Here is a 22,289-nt window from a genome sequence, read left to right as displayed (position 1 = left end):
ATTACCTTATGAGTTATTGAAAATTTGGTTTGTTCAAGAAAACAGTGGCCCCATTGTGTATCTTCTAATACCTCTGTTTGTGGCTGAGCTTTTCATTATAGACCTGATGTGAAAAGAATCTGGACAGACAATAAAGGTACAAGCTGTTGTAATCAAGATATATTGGCTTATGATAATTTTCCATTACTGGAGGCACTGCCAGGAACCAAGTGGCTAAATTAATCATATTTGATTATAAGTAAACATTGACAGTAGACTTTAAAAGTAGATTGTTAGTATTTAAGACAACCTCATATACACACTGAAGTCTGTCAAAATAAATTACTAAAAAAAATAGCTATGTTGCATCTTGCTTTTAATTTTCTTTGAAGAGTGGCTTAGAATGTTCATAAGAGCCATTAAAATGTTATAGAACTGAATGAAATTAATGCGTTAGGAAGAATTTTAAATTATTTCATATCAACTGTGTAGTAGGTATAATATTTAATTCTATATTTTAATCAAAACTTTAATGAAAAATTAATATGAAAATAGGTAATAAAATTAGTTTACTAGTGGATAAAGTTATTTTTATATTTATATTGTATTTTATTCATTGGACAAGATTTTTGAAATTTAAAAATCAAATGTCCAAATTCTATCATAAATTATATGTGTATTTTAAGAAATCAAAGACTACTTTCTGAGGTATATTTAATTAAAACACATCCAGTGATTGCATTTAACAAGTAAATTGTTGTTATGATGACCCTCTATTACAGTCAGGTTTTCAAATATATATAATGATAGGAAGAACAAAAACTCTAAACATGCTTTATGTATTTTTTACAATGGCAAGTAATGTCTCAGGACCCATACTTCTGAAACATAATCACATTCCAGGTGGCTTTGATATATGAAAATGCAACAAGATAAATACTTCACATTTTTCTTATTTTCCATTTAAAGTCTCAATGAACCACATCATCATTTGAGATACATGCCTCCAGATTTATTTTTTTTTTTTTGGAGAAAACTTGGGTTTCTGAAAATGAGTCACAAGCAAATCCTCATTTTACAGTTTAATCATCCTAAGATATTCTTTTCCCCATTTAAAAATATTTAGTTCATTTGTTGATGTGGAACAAAACAAGCTCTTTAATTGTTGACTTCTTAATTTCCTTATAATTAATTCAAGGAAGCCTTTTACAAAATTATGTAATGTCTTTTAAAAAGCATTTGATGTACTTATATAAATAGCCTGGTGGTCTATTCAAGATAGTTGTCTTTGGTATATGCATATTTTCTGAAGAATATTTCCCTCTGAGTTGGTGCAAAATGAGGGATAATAATTGTTTTTTATAGTGACTATTAAAATAATACATAATGATAGTTTTTGATATCTATATTTCCTTTGTGACTAAATAACCAGGAATAGCATTTGGTAAGTGCTCCAGATGATGGGTTAGAATTTTAATGCAAGAGATGGTCATTTTGTTTTTTCTCATTCAGTGAGTCCATAAATCCTGAAGGCCAAATGAAATGGGGGATAGCAGTGCTCATGACTTGAGGGCAAAACTCTGATGAACAGTTGTCATTTGATTCAAGAGCCAGAATGAACAAATTCCAAGTTATCTAGTACTTTGTGTCAAGCACGATTCCTTGCATTCAGATCTCAGTGTGTGTGTGTGTGTGTGTGTGTGTGTGTGTGTGTGTAAATGAGAGAGAGAGAAATACAAAACAATCCTAGAGGTCGCCATTACCCTAATTACAGGCAAGATACTGGAGCTTATTAAGATTCAATAACTTTTCCAACATGACAGAATCAAAATCTGCCAGATTTCTCTCTAGATAGCGCATGTTCTTTCCTCTATTATTGAATTCCTCAAGAACACACACAAGACACACAGAGGTGATGTAAAGAATGAGGGGTACTATTGATATGACATGATTCATTCATTTGGTTTAGAAGAAAGAAAAATTGTCCTGTTTGTAAAATAAGGTTGTATGTACTAAACCAAATATTTGAGAAGGGCCAATGTTTTAAAAAGTGGTTTGCTTTCTGTCTCCTGAATTTAAATTTCTTGTAGGTTTATTTATTCTCTTGCAGGACCAAAATGGAATCCATTGTCTCTGATTAATGCTTATAAGGTCTTTAGTGTTGTTATCTGGAAGCTTGCTGGGTCATCTCATAAGTGTACAGTGTCTGAATATTTAGGAAACCAAAGAAAATCATTTATCCAAAGAATGAAGCAGAGGCAAAAAAAAAAAAAAAAAAAAAAAAAAAGAAAGAAAAAAAAGAAAAAGAAAAAGAAAGTTATCTAAAAACGAGTAGGATTTAATAAAGAATATAGGTATACACTGAACATGAAGCTGAGGTAAAAACTATAATAGATATTAAATACAGCCATATTTTATACAAAAACAACTTACAAAGGATTAAAGTCTAAATATCACTGTTTCATTTGGCTATGGAAAATCCATGACATTCTTGCATTCCATTATTGTTGATTCATGACCAAATCTAGCCTTGTGATGATCCCTTTATCTTTATCAGAAATGGAAATTTAGTCCTCACCCCTTATAGAAACAGAGAAAACTTCTGGTTGACATTGGAGAAACAAGGACTTCTTTCCTATTCTATTTGAACAAAATCTGGAAGTTTCCACCTTTCTTCTGTAAAGGAAGTGGAGGATAGAATGGGGAATTACCTGTAGCAAACAACAACAACAACAGCAACAACAACAAAACAAAAAACAAAACAAAACAAAAACCAAAAAAAAAGTTCTGTGATGTAAGAATCATTTTCTGTTTCCACTTTTTCATTCTGAGAAGTTGTGGATTTATTACATGGTAGAACCACAGTTTTTCCTGCCATTCTACGCTTATTTTTTTTTTCAACGTTTATTTATTTTTGGGACAGAGAGAGACAGAGCATGAACGGGGGAGGGGCAGAGAGAGAGGGAGACACAGAATCGGAAACAGGCTCCAGGCTCTGAGCCATCAGCCCAGAGCCCAACGCGGGGCTCGAACTCACGGACCACGAGATCGTGACCTGGCTGAAGTCGGACGCTTAATCGACTGCGCCACCCAGGCGCCCCCCATTCTACGCTTATATCGGAACTGAAAGTTCCTTTTCTGACCATCATGTTCCAAGAAAGAAATACATTTTTATGCTAAGGAATGGGTTTTCCTGGGACTGTTCATACACTCAACCTAAGTGTAAACAATTGTGCCACCTCAAAAATGTTGTATAGGTAAAAGATTTTCCAACCATTTTCTCCTTTTTTTCATTCATTCATTGGGTTCAGAGGTTCTAGAGGAACCATCTTAGTAGGGCACCATGACCTGTGAAGATGAAATCTTTTAGTTTTATTTTGAATTATATAGACCTTAGCATTTTTCATTTGTTTATTTGCAGTTTCTGAGATAGTTATATACATTGAAATGCACAAATCTTAAATGAACAATTTGATGAATTTTGATAAATGGATATATCTATGTAACACACACCACTATGAAGATATAGAACATTTCCAATCAACCCCAAAAGTTCTTTCATTCGTGTTTTTTGTTGTTGTTATTGTTGTTGTTAATCCACTGGCAAAAAAAAGCTTTGAGTTTTTTTTTAAATCATAAATTAGTTTGCATTATTCTAGAACTTCATGTACTTCTGTGAAACATACAATATGAACATACAGTAGCACATACACTATCTACCCTTGAGTCTGGCTTATTTTGCTTAGTATAATGTGTATGGGATTAATCTGTGTTGTTGCATATATCAATAACCGTTCCATTTTTTTGATGCATATTATACTTTTGTTATCAATCTACCAAACTTTTGAAATCCATTTTCCTGTTGGTGGATTTTGAGGTAATTTCCAACTTGGGACTATTATGATTAAGGCTGTAAACATTATGAAATTAGTCTTATCTAATAATATGCTTTCATTTCTTTTGGGTAAATAGCTAGAAGTAGAATTGGTAGGATAAAGGGTAAGTGTACATTTAGCTCTTTAAAAAAGTCAAATCTTTAGCCAAAATGGTAGTACCATGTTACATTCTTATCAGCAGTATGTGAGCATTCCAGTAGCTTTACAATCCTCAACAACATATGGTGTCAATTGTCTTTTTAATTTTGGCCACTTTAATGAGTGTTTTGTGGTATCTCATTATGATTTGAATTTGCATTTTCCTGATGACCAGTGATTTGGGGACATTTGCATCTGTTTACTGGTCATTTGTATATCTTCCTTTGATAAGTGTCTGTTTAGCCTTTTGGTCTTTATGGAGAGTTGTTTTATTATTTACTTGCAGGTCTTTATGTAAATTTGCCAGATATATGTAAATGTTTATATATATTTAATTTATTAATATATATTAAAATATATATTTAAAAATATTTTCTGCCAGTCTGTAGCTTTAATACTTAATAGTGTTTTTTGATGAATATGCTTTTATTTTGATGAAATATAGGTTATTAATTATAGGTGGGGTTTCTATATATGTATCTCGACTCTACACTTCCTTTGATCTGTTTATCTTGACTATGTCCTGAGACCTTGCTGCATTTATTTATTTTTAGTAGGTTTTTCTTTTAGATTGCTTAAGAATTTCTACACAAACAATAGCATCATTTGCAAATAAAGGCTGTTCTTCCTTTCCAGTGATCTCCTTTTTTTTTTTTTTTTTTTCCTATCTCATTCCATAGTGTAGGCCATCCAATACAATGTTGAGTAGAAATGATGAACAGACCTCCTCAATCTTGTTCTCATTCTTAGGGGGGAAGCCTTCCATCTTTCACCATTAAGTATGAGCTCAGCTATAGTTGTTTTGTTGTTATTGATGTTGTTGTTATTTGTATGATACCCCTATTATATTGAGAAAATTTCTTTTGATTCCTCATTTGTTGAGAGTATTTGTTTTTAACATTAAATGGGTGTTGAATTTTGTCAAAACATTTTTTTGCATCTATTGTGGTGATCAGTTGATATAGTGATAGTATATAGGCGATCCTATATTTTGTTGGATTCTATTGATTGACTTTTTTAGTTAATCTGTCATTCCTTAGATAAACCCCTGTTAGCTACAATGCATTGTTTTTTCTGTGTATTGCTAGATTCATTTTGATAATATTTCTTTTGGGATTTTTGCATTTAACTTAATGATGGATATTGGTGTATAATTTTCTTGTAATGCTTTTATGATGTTATAATGTTGGAATTATGCAGGCCTTATAAAACAAGCTGAAAAGTGTTCTTTTTACCCGTGTTCTGAATGATTTTGATATCTATGATTGGTCTACTTTGATTCATAAAGTGTTTGATAGAGTTCATAAATGAAGCTATTGGAACCTAGAGTTTACTTTGCAGAAAAAAAATCTTTAAACAACTTCAACTATCAAAATATATACAAATATCTCTATCATTCAGCTCTTCTATCTATTTGTCATCTGTAATTTATCTCCCTTTCGTGTGTTGTGGTAGGAAGACTAGCTACCATCCCCCTTCCAAAGTTATCTATGGCCTAATCCCTGGAACATATGAATAAATTATGTTACATAACAAAAGGGACTTTGCAGATGTAATGGATGTTATACACTTTAAAGTAGGGACATTAATTTGGATTATCAGCTGGGTCCAGTCTAATCACATGAGTTGTTAAGAGCAGAGATCTTTCTCTGGCTGTAGTCAGAGAGATGTGGCACAGGGACAGTCAGAGATTTGAAGCATGAGGCTTGTTGCTTGAAGGTGAAGATGTCTATATGTCAAAAAAAAAAAAAAAAAAAAAAGGCCTCAGTCCTACAACCACAAGCAAGTGAGTTCTGCCAACAACTTAAATGAGCTTGGAAGTTGGATTTTCCTCAGAGCCTCTAGGTAAGAACCCAGCCCTGGCAACGCGCTGATTTTGGCTTTGTAAGGCCTGAGCAGAGTGAGCAGAGGACCCAGCTGAGTCACACTGTGTCCAGACTTCTGACTCAAATAATGACTGGGTATTGTTTTAAATATCCGTTATAGCAGCAGTTGAAAACTAATTATGCATGTATAATTTGTGTTAGCTTTTCAACTATACATGTTTACATTTTTTTTTGGTGTTTATTCTAAGGATTGTAATACGTGTCTGCAACTTGTTATATAGTCTAGTTGGTATTGTATTACTTCACATAAAATATAGTTACTTTCCAATAATATAATTTCATTCACCTCGTTCTTTGTGAAATCATGTCATATGTGTTACATCTGCATTTGTTACAAGCCCTCAATACAGTTCTATATTTTTAGCTTTAAACAATCGTATGCATTTTTGTTAATTGGAAGAATGCAAAAGAAACATATGTATCTGTTTTTATGTTTGCCCACTACTTATTTGTCTTACCTGGTGCTTTTTCTGTAGATTTGAGTTTCTATCTGGTGTCATTTTCTTTCGGCCCAAACAACTTCCTTTAGCATTTCTTGTGGTACAGATCTGCTGACAACAGATTCCCTCAGTTTTTGTTTATCTGCCAATGCTTTTTATTTTGCCTTCATTTTTGAATGATAGTTTTGTTGCATATAAAAGTTTTGATTTTTTTTTTCTTTCAGTATTTTAGGTTATTGCATTGTCTGCTGACCTCCATCATAATGTGAAGTCAGCTGTTTTTCATAATACTGTATTATGGTATTTGTCCCTTTTTCTGTTTTCTGTTCAACTTTGAAGAGTTTGCCTATGGTCTGCCTAGATGTAGTTTTCTTTATGTTTAACCAGCTTAGGGATTTAATGTGGTTCTAATGCATGTAAGTTCATGTTTTTCACCAAATTTTAAAAGTATTTATGTATTGTATCTTCAAATATTTTTCCATCCCATTGCAAATGTTTATTTATTTTTGAGAGAGAGGGAGAGAGAGCATGAGCAGGGAAGGGGCAGAGAGAGGGAGGCAGAGAATCCCAAGCAGGCTCCATACTGTCAGCGCAGAGCTCAACACAAGGCTTAAACTTATGAACTGTGAGATCATGACCTGAGCCGAAGTCAAGAGTCAGACACGTAAGTAACTGAGCCACCTAGGCACCCCCCCCCCCTATATTTCATCTGAGACTTCAACATCTATATTAGATTTTAGACAGTGTTCCCCAAAACACTGAAGCTCTGCTAATTTTTTTCTTTCTCTTAAATGTTACAGTTTCTCTTGATTTATCTTCACTAACTCCTTTGCTGCCTGTAACCTTTTGATAAGCTCCTTGAGGTACCCTTGGGGCACTCTTCGTTTCAGTTACTTTTGGCTCAGTGTTGGCTTCTTTTACAATAGAAACATACTGTCAAGAAAAGATACATATAAGCTCTTGGGGTGACATGTTTGGATATTGGAAGGTTTAATAGGGTTTATTTCTGGTATGGTCCAGAAACAAAAAAAAAAAAAAACAAACAAACAAAAAAAAAAAAACCAAAAAACAAACAACCAAAAAAACCACTATGAGCTGCTCATTGAAATGGTGAGATAGAAATGTAAATAAAAATATTAGTGATTTAATTATTCCTTGTAGATTACTGGCATGAAATATAAATGAAGGAAATTTATTTTGTGTATTTTGTATAATTTGTTTATGTAACCATAAATACGTTTACATTTTAATTTCTATCATTTATATTTCTATTCATCATTGCAATTGTGATGCTGCACTTTTTTTCTTTGTGTCTTGAAAATAAAATTGTGGGCTTTATGACACTTTCAAAAATTTGAACAAAGTGCAAAATTGTAAAAATAAAATCATTTTAACAATTGCTTTATTTTGTCAATGAATATATTCCTTAATAGCTTCAACTGTGCAGAAGCAAATGCCTTTTCAAATACCAGCACATTTCAGATTGGTTTACAGAATTATGTCAGTTTTTTGGGGGTTGTGAAATATTTCTATCCATTAAATGATGAAACCATAAGAGTGAAAGTTCTAGGTTTTCATTTGCTTACAGAATCTTAAAAAGATAGGGTCAGGGTTCCCTGAGCAGGTTCCCTGCTCTCCAATAAGCTGATTGGATTGGATCCCAAATTAGGAATTTTGATCTAGCAAGCCTAAGAGTTTTATTTTGTGCCTACTTGACCTCCTGACTGAGGAAAACCTGGCAGCATTGTCACTTAGCTTCTACACCCTCAGCTTTTTATGTCCAGGAACCCAAACCATTATGTGACTTTAAGAGGTGAGGCAGTGAGGGGCACCTGGCTGGCTCTGTTGGTTGAGCCTCTGACTCTTGATTTCAGCTCAGGTCATGATCTCATGGTTTGTGAGTTTGAGCCCCGCATTAGGCTCTGTACTGACAGTGCTGAGCCTGCTTTGAATTCTCTGTGTCCCTTTCTTGCAGCCCCTCACTCACTTGCTCTCTCTCTCTCTCTCTCTCTCTCTCTCTGTCTTTCTGAAAACAAACAAACAAACATTAAAAATAAAAAAGAGTTGAGGCATTGAACCTCTCATTGTTAGTCTGCCTGCTCTTAGTCTAACTTTAGCCCATCAAGGGTGTTATTTGTTTGTCATACAGTGGCTAAGATGCATGTCTGAGTCTCATCAATTAGAAAAATTTGCAAGCCAACACTGATGAATAAGTTCTGTTCAAATGGCCATAGCTGCAGCAGCTTTATAGAGCTTCAAGAAAGAATACATGCACCAATTGGTAAAATATGACCCTCGCGTGATACTCATCTATGATGTTAGCAATAAAAGATGGTTTTTCTTTTGAATGTTGTAATTCACTGAACACCTGTTTGAGTGGTAGGACTGACGAAAAGGGACAACTGGAACACAGTACACCCGTGGATGTGAATGCTCTTTTATAACTGTGCATGGATGGGCCTGTCCTTTGTAGCAAATAATAGTAGCAGTAGCTTTTGAATGAAAAGCAGGGATGATTGTAACTAGCAAAGGGGCTTGGGAAGTCATTCTAATCGGTGAACCTGCATGACATAGAAACACAAATACATAAAATAATAACCCACTCAGCTTCTCAAGAATGGTTCAGATATTTCCTTTGTGTCATAAGTGCATGTACAATGGGGTGTTTGCCCCTCTACATGACCTACCTTGATGAATGGAATAAGAGAAGAGAAATGTTAGGATTTGGAAGGAATCTGTAGCAAATCTCTGGAGGTATTTTTCAAGGTTTACCTATTTAAAATCATTTTTAATGTTTTTGAAATGTTTATTAGTTTTAAAATGGTTGATGTTTTAAAAATGTTTGGCGATACAAATTCCTTAGGAAATACATATATTAATATTAAGATTTAGGCTTTTCTTTCCCCAGTGGGAATGTTTAGAGTATTTTGCTAGGTATTTTTAGAAGAGTCTTTTCACTATACCACAGAGTACTTATTTATTCTTTACATTTTATTTTCTTCTCAGGAAGAAGTGCTCTTACAAGAGACATTCTTTACCTTGTGGTTTCAACTAGGACACTGGCCTCCTGTAGCTGTCAGGTGCTTTCTTATGGAGTTAGGGGAAGTAAAGTCCACTTGTGTGTTATTTTTTAAAATGACTGATAGAGAAAGTCAAGGCCACCTTCATCAGAGCTGGGTGGCACACAGCCTCATTTGCTCTGCAATTTGCTCTGCAAAATTGCTTACTGCTTCTTATGATGCCATTCTTCCTCATACTCTGACAGAGAGTTCCCAGTGAGCATCACTGGCCTTAGAAGGTTCTGGCTCTTACCAGGGCTAAGATAATTAACAGATTTCTCAGAAATCAGCTTACCTGGGCAGACTGGGCCTTGTAGAGTATAGGAATTTCTTTGCAGAGTCAACATTATGGGGATGAGATCTGTTGTCACTATTGGCAGAAGAGGTTACTAACTGGTGAAGACAGCAGCAGAGAGTGCTAGGATCCCATTTTCCACTTCCTCTGGATCTCAGCCTAAATGTCAGATTACTCAGTCTCCTCTTTTGTATATCCCTGAGGCCTTGACGATGGACACCTACCCTGATTTCCATATGGAAATTTGTTAATCCAAAGAATGCCAAACTGTCTGGTCAAAATAATCATATGGGATACTTTAAAAATTATAGATGCCTGGGCTGATACTGAATATTTTGATTCTGCAGAATTCAGGTACAGTTCCCCGGTTTTGGAAATCTAGGATCTAGTATATCCTATGAGAATCTCGTTTTGTGTTCCTGAATGAAAATGTATCCAACTAGAGAGAGCAGGTATTTGAGAACAACATGTCTGCTATTTCTTGCTACCAAGAAATGATGAGAAAGCTTTATGTGTATTTTATCCATATCTGTAAGAAAAGTTTTAAGTGGTTCTCTACATTTTATAGCTAAGAGAGAGTCCCTTTAATTTGTATAAATTGACAGATTGCCATCTGCATATAGGAAATATGAATGTCAAGAATATTTGCTGATTTTCAAAATATTTAAAACTCAATTTTCTTTAAAAAAAAGTTGCATATGGGGAAGATGATTTCTTGGCTATGTGGGGCTTGGATTTTCAACCATTTGTCTTGTTTGCATGCCCTAGTCTAGGTAACCAACCATCCCAGCTTTCTGGGTTTTAGCACTGAAAGCCCTGCAATGTCCCATGAAACCTCTCAGTTTGGGTAAAACTAGGAGAGCTGGTCCCTGTAGCCACACCCCATAATCAGGACACTTGCCATCTCCATTCCCAAGACCATTTCAGATTCTCCACATTAAGGTTTTTTGTGCAGGCCTAGGAATCCCTCTTCTCTAGTCATTCACTTCCAAATCCCAAACTTTTGTTGCTCTTGCTTTTCTATTTCTCTTTTTCTATATGGAATTTTATTTTTATGAAAACCTTTAGTCATTGTTTTAGAAGGTTTTTGGGAAAAGATGGAGATAACCAGATTGTATGTAAGGTACTATATATATCTATACCTGTATCTATATCTATATGTATCTATATGTATATATATATGTTTATGTTTATATATGGAAACCTTTTAATGATTTCTGACCTTGAAATAATGCTATTGTGACTTAAAAACTGTTATTATTGAAATATAATTAAATGTATCATTGTATAAATTTAAGATATATAACATGTTGATTTGATACATTTATGTATTGTAATATGATTACCACTGTGGAGTTAGCTGACAACTTTATCAGGTTATACAATTGCTGTTTCTTTTATGTGCTGGTAACAATGAAGATCTAGTCTCTTAGCAACCTTGAAGTTATGTTACAGTATTGGTGTTTATAATAATATTGTGGGCTTTGGTGATTTACCAAATTTAATATCAGAAATTAGGGTGAATTTCACTTAAAACCAACTCCAAGGCCACATAAGAGGAGAGTTTCCCCATCATTCAAGTTCCTGGAGCTTCTTTCTCATGCTTTTCATACCATGTATTACTTGAATTCTGCCCCCTTATTAGTGCAGACATGAAACTCAGGTCTCTCCCAGTTTCTACAAAAGCTCATTCATACAACAAGAGTTTCATGAATTTAGGAATTCTCTACAAGTTCCTGGGCAGCCACAATGTCACAGGAGAGGTCATATCACAGGGCATATGGCCATTGGCCGCATACCCCTCCCTGCAGCCTTTTAGACCACAGAACACTTCTGTCTGTGCTCGGGTCTCAGCTTCTGTCCTGAGAGGCATTTTGATGAGTGTATTGGTTCCATGTCATAATATTTTAAGTGAAAGAGTAACATGTTTATCTCAGCAATTATGCAGCTCCACAGAGTGGAAGTGTTGGGTGTCAAACCTCATGCCCTCTAAAGTTAGGAAATGAGAGGAAGCAAATTTCATAAAATTGGCCATTCCCATTTTCAGAGAGTAGTGCCGATGTGAGTTGGAGAAGAAAGTGAATGGGTTTGATCAAGGATATAACACATGCCAACAATTTTACTTTGATGATCTTACTATAATTCCTCTTTCATAGGTGAGGAAATTATAGCTTAGTATACTTAAAAAAATAACAAAAAATTTAAAATCGTGACTAAGTTTATGCAAGTAGCAAAATCTGGGATTCCTTCTCAGGCAGCCTGACCACAGAGTATGTGCTCTTTACCCATATTCACATTGCATGAAGACTATAGTTTTCTTTTCACAGATGCATCTGCATGCACATAATTTCAGAACTGCTAGAAAAGAAGTGGAATCGTGTTTTCTAACCTTCCTTCATGCTGTGATTTATAAGGCATGAATTGCTAGTAGCCGGGCTCATCAGGACTGCACTAATGACTGTCTGGCTTCAGCATCCGTGAGGATGTGCAGGAGCCGCTGGGACCAGGGCTGTGCTTCTTTGCAACTGTCAGGATTGCATCATAAGACTCTGGAGAGCTCTCCCACTCCTGTGGTTCTCTCTTCCCAGAAACCCTTGCTCACATTCTTCTATGGCCTGGGCATCTCCTTTACTGGGCTGCTACCTGGCCTCTGTACAGGCTCTCTTTCCCTCTGGGAACCCTCTGTAACTACACCAGGATTGAGGTAGAGAATGGGCTGGAGAATGCTGGTCTTTGATACTAGTAGGAATAGTTTTTACATGCTTTGATAAACTTCATTTTTCTTGACACTGTAGCAATACATACCTAGACTTCCTAGAAGATTCCAAAACCATTATAATTAATTTAAAAATATATCAAATTGAAGTCATGCCTTTGTTCAACAAAGGAATGTATTTTTTTAGAAGCAAAGAGAAGTGTCCTTACCTCTTCGAATATTCTCCTCTGTGGTAGAAATTGGAGGCTTGTTAGTTTGATGAAGAGAAGGGTGAACTAGCTGAACCCACATATCTGTAACTCTTGAAGAATACATTTGGTCCAGGTAATGAGGACTCAGTATACAGACAGAGAGAAATCAAGATAACCTATTGGAATACCAGGACCTCCTACTTAAATTTCCTCTCAAATACCCTTAGTTTCCTCAAAATGGGGATAATGACTTTGGGTTCTTCTCCGGTAGCTAAGGAGCTTGGAAGTTGTCACTGCAATCCTCACATGAGGAAAAATAAAGTTGGGGCGCCTCGGTGGCTCAGTGAGTTAAGTGTCTGACTTCAGCTCAGGTCATGTGTGCTGACAGCTCAGAGCCTGGAGCCTGCTTCACATTATTTGTCTCCTTCTCTCTCTGCCCCCTCCCCCTCTTGGGCTATCTCTCTCTCTCTCGAAAATAAATAACATTAAAAAACTAAAAAAAAAAAAAAAAAAAAAAAAAAAAAAAGTAAAACTTACCAACTCTTAGATTCACCAGAGAATTGAAGTCACGGAGAAAATTGCTCCCCTTAGATTGGAGGGACAGATAACCTGATAAAGAGAATCACAAATTCCTGGAACAGAAACCTTGATGGGAACCAGTACTGAGGTAGGAAAACATGAGCTGTAATTGGTGGATTGCTGGTGCCTCACTGTGGACAAATCCAAGAGATAAAACCTCTAGTGGGTGCAGTTTGGTGGGGCCAGTGGGGGGCACCCTTTTGTGAATTTTGCCTTCAGAACCCCTGTCAAGTTCTCACAGTGAGGATTAGAGAAAATCCCCTCATGCTTCTGGCAGGGGAGAAAAGAAGCCCTTTTTAAATACACACAGTTTGTCTAATATGGGGGTACTAATAGTGAAATCCTGGGGGAGTAACAGGGTTAGGTGTGATAATATATAGAGAGCATATAGTACAGTGCCTATAAGGGCTGTTACTGCAATCATTTTACCATCTTTCCGTACATAAGCTGAAAGTTATACTCTTCTACTAGAGAAGCTGTGCAGGAGATAGAGATTCAGAAATGGGCTATAAGGAGTGTTGTGAAATTTAGCCTAAGCAGTACCTTTAAAATACACAGTGATTTGCATCTTGGAAGCATTACTATCATTTGGCATACCATCATACACATTCTCCCTTGAGTCCCGTGAAAGAGTAATTCACTCCCTGCTGACAAAGAAAAGAGACCAAGGCAGTTTCTGAATGCTGCCCTACTTTTCCAGGCCTTTCCCTCAGAGCCGGGGTTAGTGTTGGAATTATCCAGTGCCTTGGCTGCTTCCAGTTTCCTGGGCAGCATCTTCTCAGCTAAGTGGTGCTGTGTCCACAGTGGCATGAGCAGTGTTTTATTGCTTCTCACCTGGCTCATTCCAGAACAAACAGCAGCAGACACACACATGGAGAAATTGCTGGCCAGAGACTGCCTAGAACATCACAATTCTGGTCCATTCAGAGAGAGACGGGAAGGCGACAAAGTGCCCAGACCGGGACCTTCCCCAGGAGAAACCACCTGGGGACCAGATGACGGACATTTGGGAATCTTAACTTTTCATATTTTCCTTATTGGTTTTCAAGTTTTAGTCTTGACTTTAGAGCTCTCAGGAATAGCTCTTCTTCTTATTTTTCTTTTTTTGCCAGGTAGCAGTGATTGAGATTTGAAACTACTTTGTGCATTTGTGCCCTTAAATACATCTGCCTCATCCTTGCTTTTATCCTTCCAGTTTCAGAGAACTACATGTCCTTTTCTGTATAATTTATCCTCCTTCATCTTCCCACTGCCCCTCAGGCTGTTATCAGTAGTAGTAGTGGGAACACAGTAAATTTAAAATGACTTGTTTTTGTGTTTCTCATGAGATCCACAAAGTGGCTTAGTACAATTTAGGTTCTTAAGTGCCCGGGGGACTCCCTGAAAATAATTTGCTTTTCCCCTTTATTTTGAAAAACAAATGTCAAAAATGCTGAAGTGGGCTGTGATTGCACATGTTAGTCAGAGGTAATCTGTTTGGTCCCTAGTCAGTAGGACTTCTGGGGGAGCTAGAAGTGAAATGAAAACTGACACATCAATGAAATCCATGATCTGTTCACCTGCAGTTGAACCAAGGCATACCTAGGAGGGCAACACTGGTTTCTCAAGACACCAACTCCCAGAGGTTAAGAATTTGCTTTAAATTTGCCAAATTCCTTGACATATTGTAGAAATCTCATCTACAGATTCATGTATATTTAACAGGGTAAAAAGTTTATTGTTGTTTGTCTACAAACTGATTAGCATTTTGATCAGAGCCTTAAATGAATAAATCAAATGCATACTGATCAGACTTAGGAATGAAATAAATCTGGAAGGGATAAGTAATATGTTTGATGAAAGGACATAAAAATTATCAGAACTGAATTGCAAATTACAATGAACAAGAGGAAATGTAATAGGGTACATATAAAGGTTAGCATTTCCATTAAAAAAAAATCAATTGCCCAAGTATAGGATAGGGATAAGGATAGGGATAGGGGAAACCTATGTTTATTACAGTTAATGTGAAAAAAGACCTGAGCATTTGAGAAGACTTTATTAAGTCAATTGTGATGAAATATAATAGTCTCATTTTACTCTGCACTACTGTATCTGGAATATTGTGAGCAATTTTGGGGGCCACACATGGGACGTTGACATCTGAAGAGATGTCAGTTTAATCTAGCAGGATGTATGGGATTTTTTGGACATGTCTTGTGAGGGGAAAGGAGTAAAGGGATCATCCAAGGAAAAGCTTGTGGAGCTGTGATTTGTTCCTTCAGTCACGTGAAGTTCTTTCAGATGGGAGAAGAGTCAACTCTTGATTTATAAGGCAAAATTTAGGGATGCCTGGGTGGTTCAGTTGGTTAAGCATCTGACTTCTGATTTTGGGTGAGGTCATGATCTCACTGTCTTGAAATTGAGCCCCACATGGACTCCACTGTGTGCATGGAGCATGCTTAAGATTCTCTCTCTCCCTTCCTTTGTCCCTCCCCTCTCTGCTGTGTTTGCACATGCACGTACGCATGCATCCTCTCTATCTCTGTCTCTCAAATGCATACATACATACATACATACATACATACATACATATGGCAGAATCTAGACCACATAAGAAAAAGCTATAGGGAAGTAGATTTTGACTTAAATCTAAGAAAGAAATTTATAACAATTGCAGTTGTTCTGCAATGAAATATAGTGCTTCATAACCTCCTAAACTTTTTGTCACTCTGTGTGAAGGGCCAAGCTAGAATACTAACCTGAGATGCTCACATGCCAGCGGAAGGGACTCTTGGAATGAGTGGAAAGTTGGACTACCTCAAAGATTCTTTCCACTCGGTGATTGTTTTTTAATTAATTCAAGATGAATGCAATTTAAAGAGTTCTCTTTTATATCTCTTATGAAATCTGATTTACTTTCTGGAAAGTTACTTCACGTGTACTGATGTTTTCAAATTACAGCTCTATTTTCCCATGAAAACTATGAAAATGTTCACATGACTTAGTATTTAGAAGTGTCAATAAGTTGACATAGTGACTACGAGTGCCTTTGACACTTATATGCTGTCAAACCACTTCATATCTGTTCTCAGCAAGATTAGGGAAATTTCTGTGTTAATCCTCTGGGCCAGGATTTGCTTCATTATTCTGAGGTTTAATGTAAGACCTATACATTCCCAATGCACATATTTTTGGCTCTTTGTGAATCTTATTGGGGATATAAGTCAGGAAATAGTAAAAAAAAATACCTTCAAGAATAGTGTGTTAGGAAACTCTTCTAATTAGTCCTTTAGAGGCTCTGGATACACCTACCTGTTTACCAGCTTTGTCCTCCTGCATCATAGACACCCTCTGTGTTCCCACCACCTTCTTTGCTGCTGACCCCACAAGGTATATCAGCTCTTGAAATTGAACCTCTTCATTTTCTCTTATCAGAGAAAGCCCCAGGATGGTTTTCTGCATCTAAATCTCTATAATTACATTTTAAAAGGTTGATGTTGATAATGTTGATATTTCTCCAGGTTTTGGAATAGGACTTGGGATTGATAGCAGCTTTCTTTGTCACATTTTCCTGTAAGGCATCCTAGAGATTCACAGGACTCAGTTGGATACCCCCTTCAAGTGATAGATTACACTATATGGTAGGCTAGCAGGCTGAGTATGGGCAGCTCTAGGAAAGTTGTAGTGTCCGTTTTCTGACTGTGACATAGCTGAACATTTTTCTCCAAGAACCTAGCATCTGGACTTCTTCATATAAAAGATGGTAGAAAGATCTTCTTAACAAAGACCATTTGCAGGCTTGGCTAACCTCAGCATTTCCATAAGGGGGGTTTAGTATTAATTGGTGAAAGGACAATGTCTGCAGGAATGGGGGTGCCACACGGAACAGTTTCCTGACTTCAGAAGTCATCAGAGGAAGACATCATTGTTCAAACTTATAGTCCAGAGTTATGATCCTATTTTTGTTCTTGTCTCGCTGCTTGTGTTGGTGGAGGTTTACGTTAGCAGGTGGACCGCTGGGCCAGAAAGGAAAATCATGATATCTGCCTGTTTTAGTGGCCCAGTTTTGCATATTGGCAAACACTCATTGCAAGTTGTAATTATTGAAGACATTGGTGTGGTTGCATGGACTTAAAAAGACATGCTGAAGCTTATATTTAATAAGAAAGTGTGAAGTGCCATCAAAATTTTTACTGCCCTTAAATTTAATAATATGTACAGATTTTCTTTTTGTCCTTATTCTTATACATATAATTGTGTTCTATTACTGTCACTAAATATCGGTAGAAAGAGAATATGTTATCTCACCGTCTCCTTTTTTCCCTTTTCCCTTAATTGTTTATAAACACATGAATGTGATTTCAACAACTAATGTTGTCTTAGATGAGGGTGAGCACTCTTTACTGTTCCAAGCATTCTCCTATCTTCCTAGGCTTCTCTCTTGGCCACCTTCCCCAAGAGACAGATTATTATTAATCAGATTTTGTTGGAAATGAGAAAAGGCTGTCTGTCTAGCCTAGCACCATCCAATAGAATTTTCTGCAGTTATGCCAATGCTCTATATCTGTGCTGTCCAATACTATAGCTACTGGCCACCCGTGACTGTTGTGCATTTGAAATGTGGGTAGTGTGACTCAGGAACTGAATTTTAAATTTTATTTGATTTTAATTAATTTAAATATAAACAGGTATTTGTGCTTAGTGGCTACCATATTGGGGTATATTGGACAGCACAGCGATTGCCAAAGAATTCAAAGCACCAGAAAATGTAAGGAAGTACACTAATCAGTGAGGTTTACTGTTCTAAACACTCCTTTTCTGTATTGAGCCAAATGGTGTTTAGAAGTCATGCAGCATCTGCTTTGATGGCTGTTTAGATGGTCCTCAAAAAAGTGAGAAAAAATCCACATCTGTGTAAAGCGTTTATAATTAATCATAAAGATCGTTGTCTATGCTATACTAGGTGCTTCACATATCTGCTTTCCAGATATAGCATCTATTATTTCACAAGTGTTCCAAGTTAGATGATAATTATTTCCGTGTCAAGTAAGAGAAAGAACCGAGGCACACCGTTTTAAAATAATAAACCGACTCAAAGTCACACAGCCAGGAAATGGTAGAGCCAAGGTATGAACCCAGCTGGGATTCTTCATTGATGCATTTCATAATTAAATATTTCCTACATTGTCTTTTAGAGCACGTGTGCATATTTCCCTAGTCATCATTGAGAAACAAGGTAGAGTTTAATATTATGAGCCCTGTCGCTATATTACCTGACTTGAATGGTCTTCTGACCCTCATACCTGCGTGAATTTGAGTACATTACCTGATCATAGCTCTGAGTGTCATTTTTCTCATTTTCATATGAATCTACTTCATTGGGTTGTTGTGAGGTTTCAGTAAATTTCTCACACAGTGCTTGAACCATAAATACTTGCCATTGTCATTTTTTAAATATTTACTTTTGAGAGAGAGAGACAGAGCACAAGCAGGGGAGGGGCAGAGAGAGAGGGAGATGCAGAATCCAAAGTAGGCTCCAGGCTTTGAGCTGTCAGCACAGAGCCTGATGCGGGGCTTGAACCCACAAACCATGATGTGAGATCGTGGCCTGACCCGAAGTCAGACGCTTAACCGACTGAGCCACCCAGACACCCCTTGCTGTCTCCATTTTTAATTTGAAAGGGACTACCATTTATTTTAGGATGTTGATTTAATGTGATGTTAATAGATGAAATAGATACATGCTGTGGGTGCACTTTCTTAGGAAATAAGAGAGACTCTAATAATTCAGATAATTCAGTAAGAAACACCCTGCTGTTCAGCCACTTTGGTGTGTCCATCACTGGGATTATAAAGTTGCAGAGCCCACATGCTCTGGCCGGTTCCTCATATCTTTGCTTTTCATGTAACCCTCATAGATGTCTCCTTTGGTGTCTTTGATTGGTTCTGAATGCTGAGCAGTGACAAACACCAACACAGCTGGAAAGAGCTGTAAGATTTGCTGTTCTGTCTTACAGCAGGGAATTATTGCCATGGATACCAGCATCAGAGGAAAACTGGGGAGCATTCTCATCTGGTCTCCTGAGTGGTCTGACATCTGTTTCTGGCAAGGCCAATAATGAGTGTGCTGCTAGCTTCATATCAAACGGAAGACTGATCCTCATTTTTTTTTTTTTAATCACAGATGGCCTCTTCCCAAGATGCCAGGTATGGCCAGAAAGACTCCTCTGATCAGAACTTTGACTACATGTTCAAATTGCTCATCATTGGCAATAGCAGTGTGGGGAAAACATCTTTCCTGTTCCGTTATGCGGATGACTCCTTTACATCTGCATTCGTCAGCACAGTTGGGATCGATTTCAAAGTAAAAACTGTATTCAAAAATGAAAAGAGAATCAAGCTTCAGATTTGGGTAAGTGACTTTGAAATGACAATGTTCTTCAGTCTATGACATTGAAGCTAGATGTATGAAAGAGAGACACTTTCTGCCTTGTTCTGTCCCCATGGGTCCACAGGCTCCATTTCTAGATTCTTTGCTTGGAAAATTCTGTTTCAAAGACAGTAGAGTGATGCCTCTTTAAGGTATGGAGACTAAACTATGCCTTATTGTGAAGTGTTGCTTCTTAGAGTCTTCAGAAGAAAGAGAATCCAAATATATGTTGTGTTGGTGGTTGAAGGAACACTCAATGAGAAGCTAGACTCTGCCTTTCATGATCTGTATGACCCTGAACAAGCCTGTGAATCCCTCTCTATGCCACTTTTGTAATCCACAAAGTTGGCAAAGTCAATCTAGCCTTTTAGATCATAGGGACCATCTTGTCCTGGGCATTGTAAAGAAAAGGTCAATGACCAAATGTAGAGAAAACTTAAGTTTGGTACCTTTATAAAGCCCCACATAAAACTTTGAACATGGTCTATTTACCTTTTACAGACTTTCTTTTCTCAGCTCTAAGAGTTATGTTTATTCACACAAGCAAAACAAAACAAATGAAATAAAATATTTACTTTAAACAGAGTTTTCCTCTAAGCAGAAGTTTTCCCACTAACTTTTGAGACCATTTGACTAGCTTTTTGCCTCTTCCCACCCCTGCAGAAGATCAAAGTTTCTTTAAATCTTTGGGATAAAATTAGGACAATAGCAAGTGAGAAGCAGAAGAAAAATGTATGTGGGTAACAGGTTTAAGGTAATATAAGAATGAAATAAAAGTTAGAGACACCAAAAGAGATTTGTGGAGTAAGCATTTTATGTATATCATGGAATATATGGGTACAGTGGTGTGGAGCATTTCTGCAGTGTTTTGGCCCCTTTTCCCTGTTTATTTGTGCCTCTGCCACTCAAATTAACTTGAGCTGTAAACACGTATTTCCTCCCAAGAGATGTTTCCCACCTTCCTCTGAGATAATTCTGATATCTACTGCCATTTTGCACTGGCCTCAGGGGTAATCTGTAGGACTGATGATACATCTCCCTCCTCAAATATGGAGAACTGGAAGAAAGATAAATCCCAGAGTGCAAAATATAAACCTTTTTTTAAAAAATAAATACCACTTTATTAAAATATCGGTATAAACCGAGTGACCTTTAAGTATCTTAAAGTTCTTAGGTGTAACTTTAAAGATGTAGGTATGCACACAGACAGGTATCCTTTTGGGCAGCTTACTATTTTACTTATTATAATTCAGTAGTCATCCAAGTCTAAACAGAACTGGTGTAAGAGCTTGGAAAAGTTGTCAGAGGACCTTTCACTACACTTCCAGTCCTCAAAGCCCTTTTTGTTGGAAGGGTACCTCTTTGGAACTTAAATATACAGCCCTGTCTATGGAGATAGAAAGAGCTATGTTCATTGCTTCACATTTGGGTCCTGGTTCATTCTCTTCCTTTTGAGCTTTAAGCAACCAACTGTCATATCACTGTGACTCTCATGTTCGGGCTTAAGAAAGGTCCCTCAACTCTGAAGAGATTTGGTGAATTGAAAATTAAATTAATTTTGTAACCACACATCTCTCAACTCGCTGACCATGTTTTTTTCTGCTGCTAAAATAACAGTCCTTCCTTTGGCTGACAGCTCCTAGTTTCTCCTTATACCTTACACATGCTTAAAGATGGCTGTCATGATCATTTAGGTAAAACGCCAGCTTCGTGTGTTAAGTCAATCTAATAATCTCTAGTAACTTCTCAATCTAGGTTTTTGACAGAAATGATTTGTATAGGTACATAATTACCTGTTTTTAATGTAAAAAAGATGTATTTCAAATAACATAAATTATTTTGAGAATTATAAAGTATTTTGTACTTAAAAATATTTTCTTCAAAGTACACAATGCTACTATGATGCCAGAGCTGATTCATTGACTTTTCTTGGGGGTTGAAATTAAGTTACTTCTGTATAGGTCTTAGATTTGGATGAAAGTTGTTCTCCGAGCTAACTTAAGCCTCAGATCTTTGAGCTGCCTCAAAGATCTCCTCATACTTCTCACTTCCCATAACTTCACTCAAAAAGCTCTCACAAAGGGGAGCCTGGGTGGCTCAGTCGGTTGGCCATCTGACTTCAGCTCAGGTCATGATGTCCTTGTTTGTGAGTTCAAGCCCCAAATCAGGCTTCTTGCTGTCAGCGCAGCAGAGCCTGCTTCAGATCCTCTGCTCCCCCTCTTTCTCTGCCCCTCCCCCCTCTCAAAAATAAATAAACATTAAAACAACAACAAAAAAGCTCTCACATATAACTCTCTTTAAATTTGTATCAAATCCTCCGTAATCTACCATTTTCCCCAAACCTCCAACTCTCTTCACAGCCCAGTCCAGCCCAGGACTTCATTGCAGGGCTTCCATTCTCCCATTCTGTGGATACAGATACACTCCTTCACGGGTTAGCAACTCAGGAATCCTTCCCCTTGCCCTTTCCTTAGTCACAACTGTGGTTTGGTGGCCACTGTTATCTTTGCAACTAAAGCAGTCTCTTCTCTTCCTCTTTAGGGAAATTAGGAGCTCTTAATGCACCTGTGATTTCACAGGTGTGAAAATGGGTTTTACACTACTGTATACCAACTGGTCTACTAGACTGTGAAACATTCCAAAGAAGTACTATAAAAAGATTTTGTGCTCATTGAACTTATAGTATAATTGGAAAAAG

General features: G+C 36.9%; 1 protein-coding gene across 2 annotated transcripts in view; it reads left to right on the top strand.

Annotated features, from left to right (window-relative positions):
• RAB3C (RAB3C, member RAS oncogene family) overlaps nucleotides 1-22,289 on the top strand; it is a 303,174-nt gene that overhangs the window by 2,242 nt on the left and 278,643 nt on the right. For both annotated transcript variants that reach the window (XM_040452683.1, XM_040452677.1), the window contains exon 2: nucleotides 19,346-19,573. In XM_040452683.1, coding sequence (XP_040308617.1) covers nucleotides 19,346-19,573 — 228 coding nt within the window. The remainder of the gene's footprint in view (nucleotides 1-19,345; nucleotides 19,574-22,289) is intronic.

The sequence above is a fragment of the Herpailurus yagouaroundi genome, unplaced genomic scaffold (assembly GCF_014898765.1).
Source record: "Herpailurus yagouaroundi ecotype Mexico unplaced genomic scaffold, PumYag 29, whole genome shotgun sequence".
NCBI classification, from domain to species: Eukaryota; Metazoa; Chordata; class Mammalia; order Carnivora; family Felidae; genus Herpailurus; species Herpailurus yagouaroundi.
This window is presented reverse-complemented; position numbering and strand designations above follow the sequence as displayed.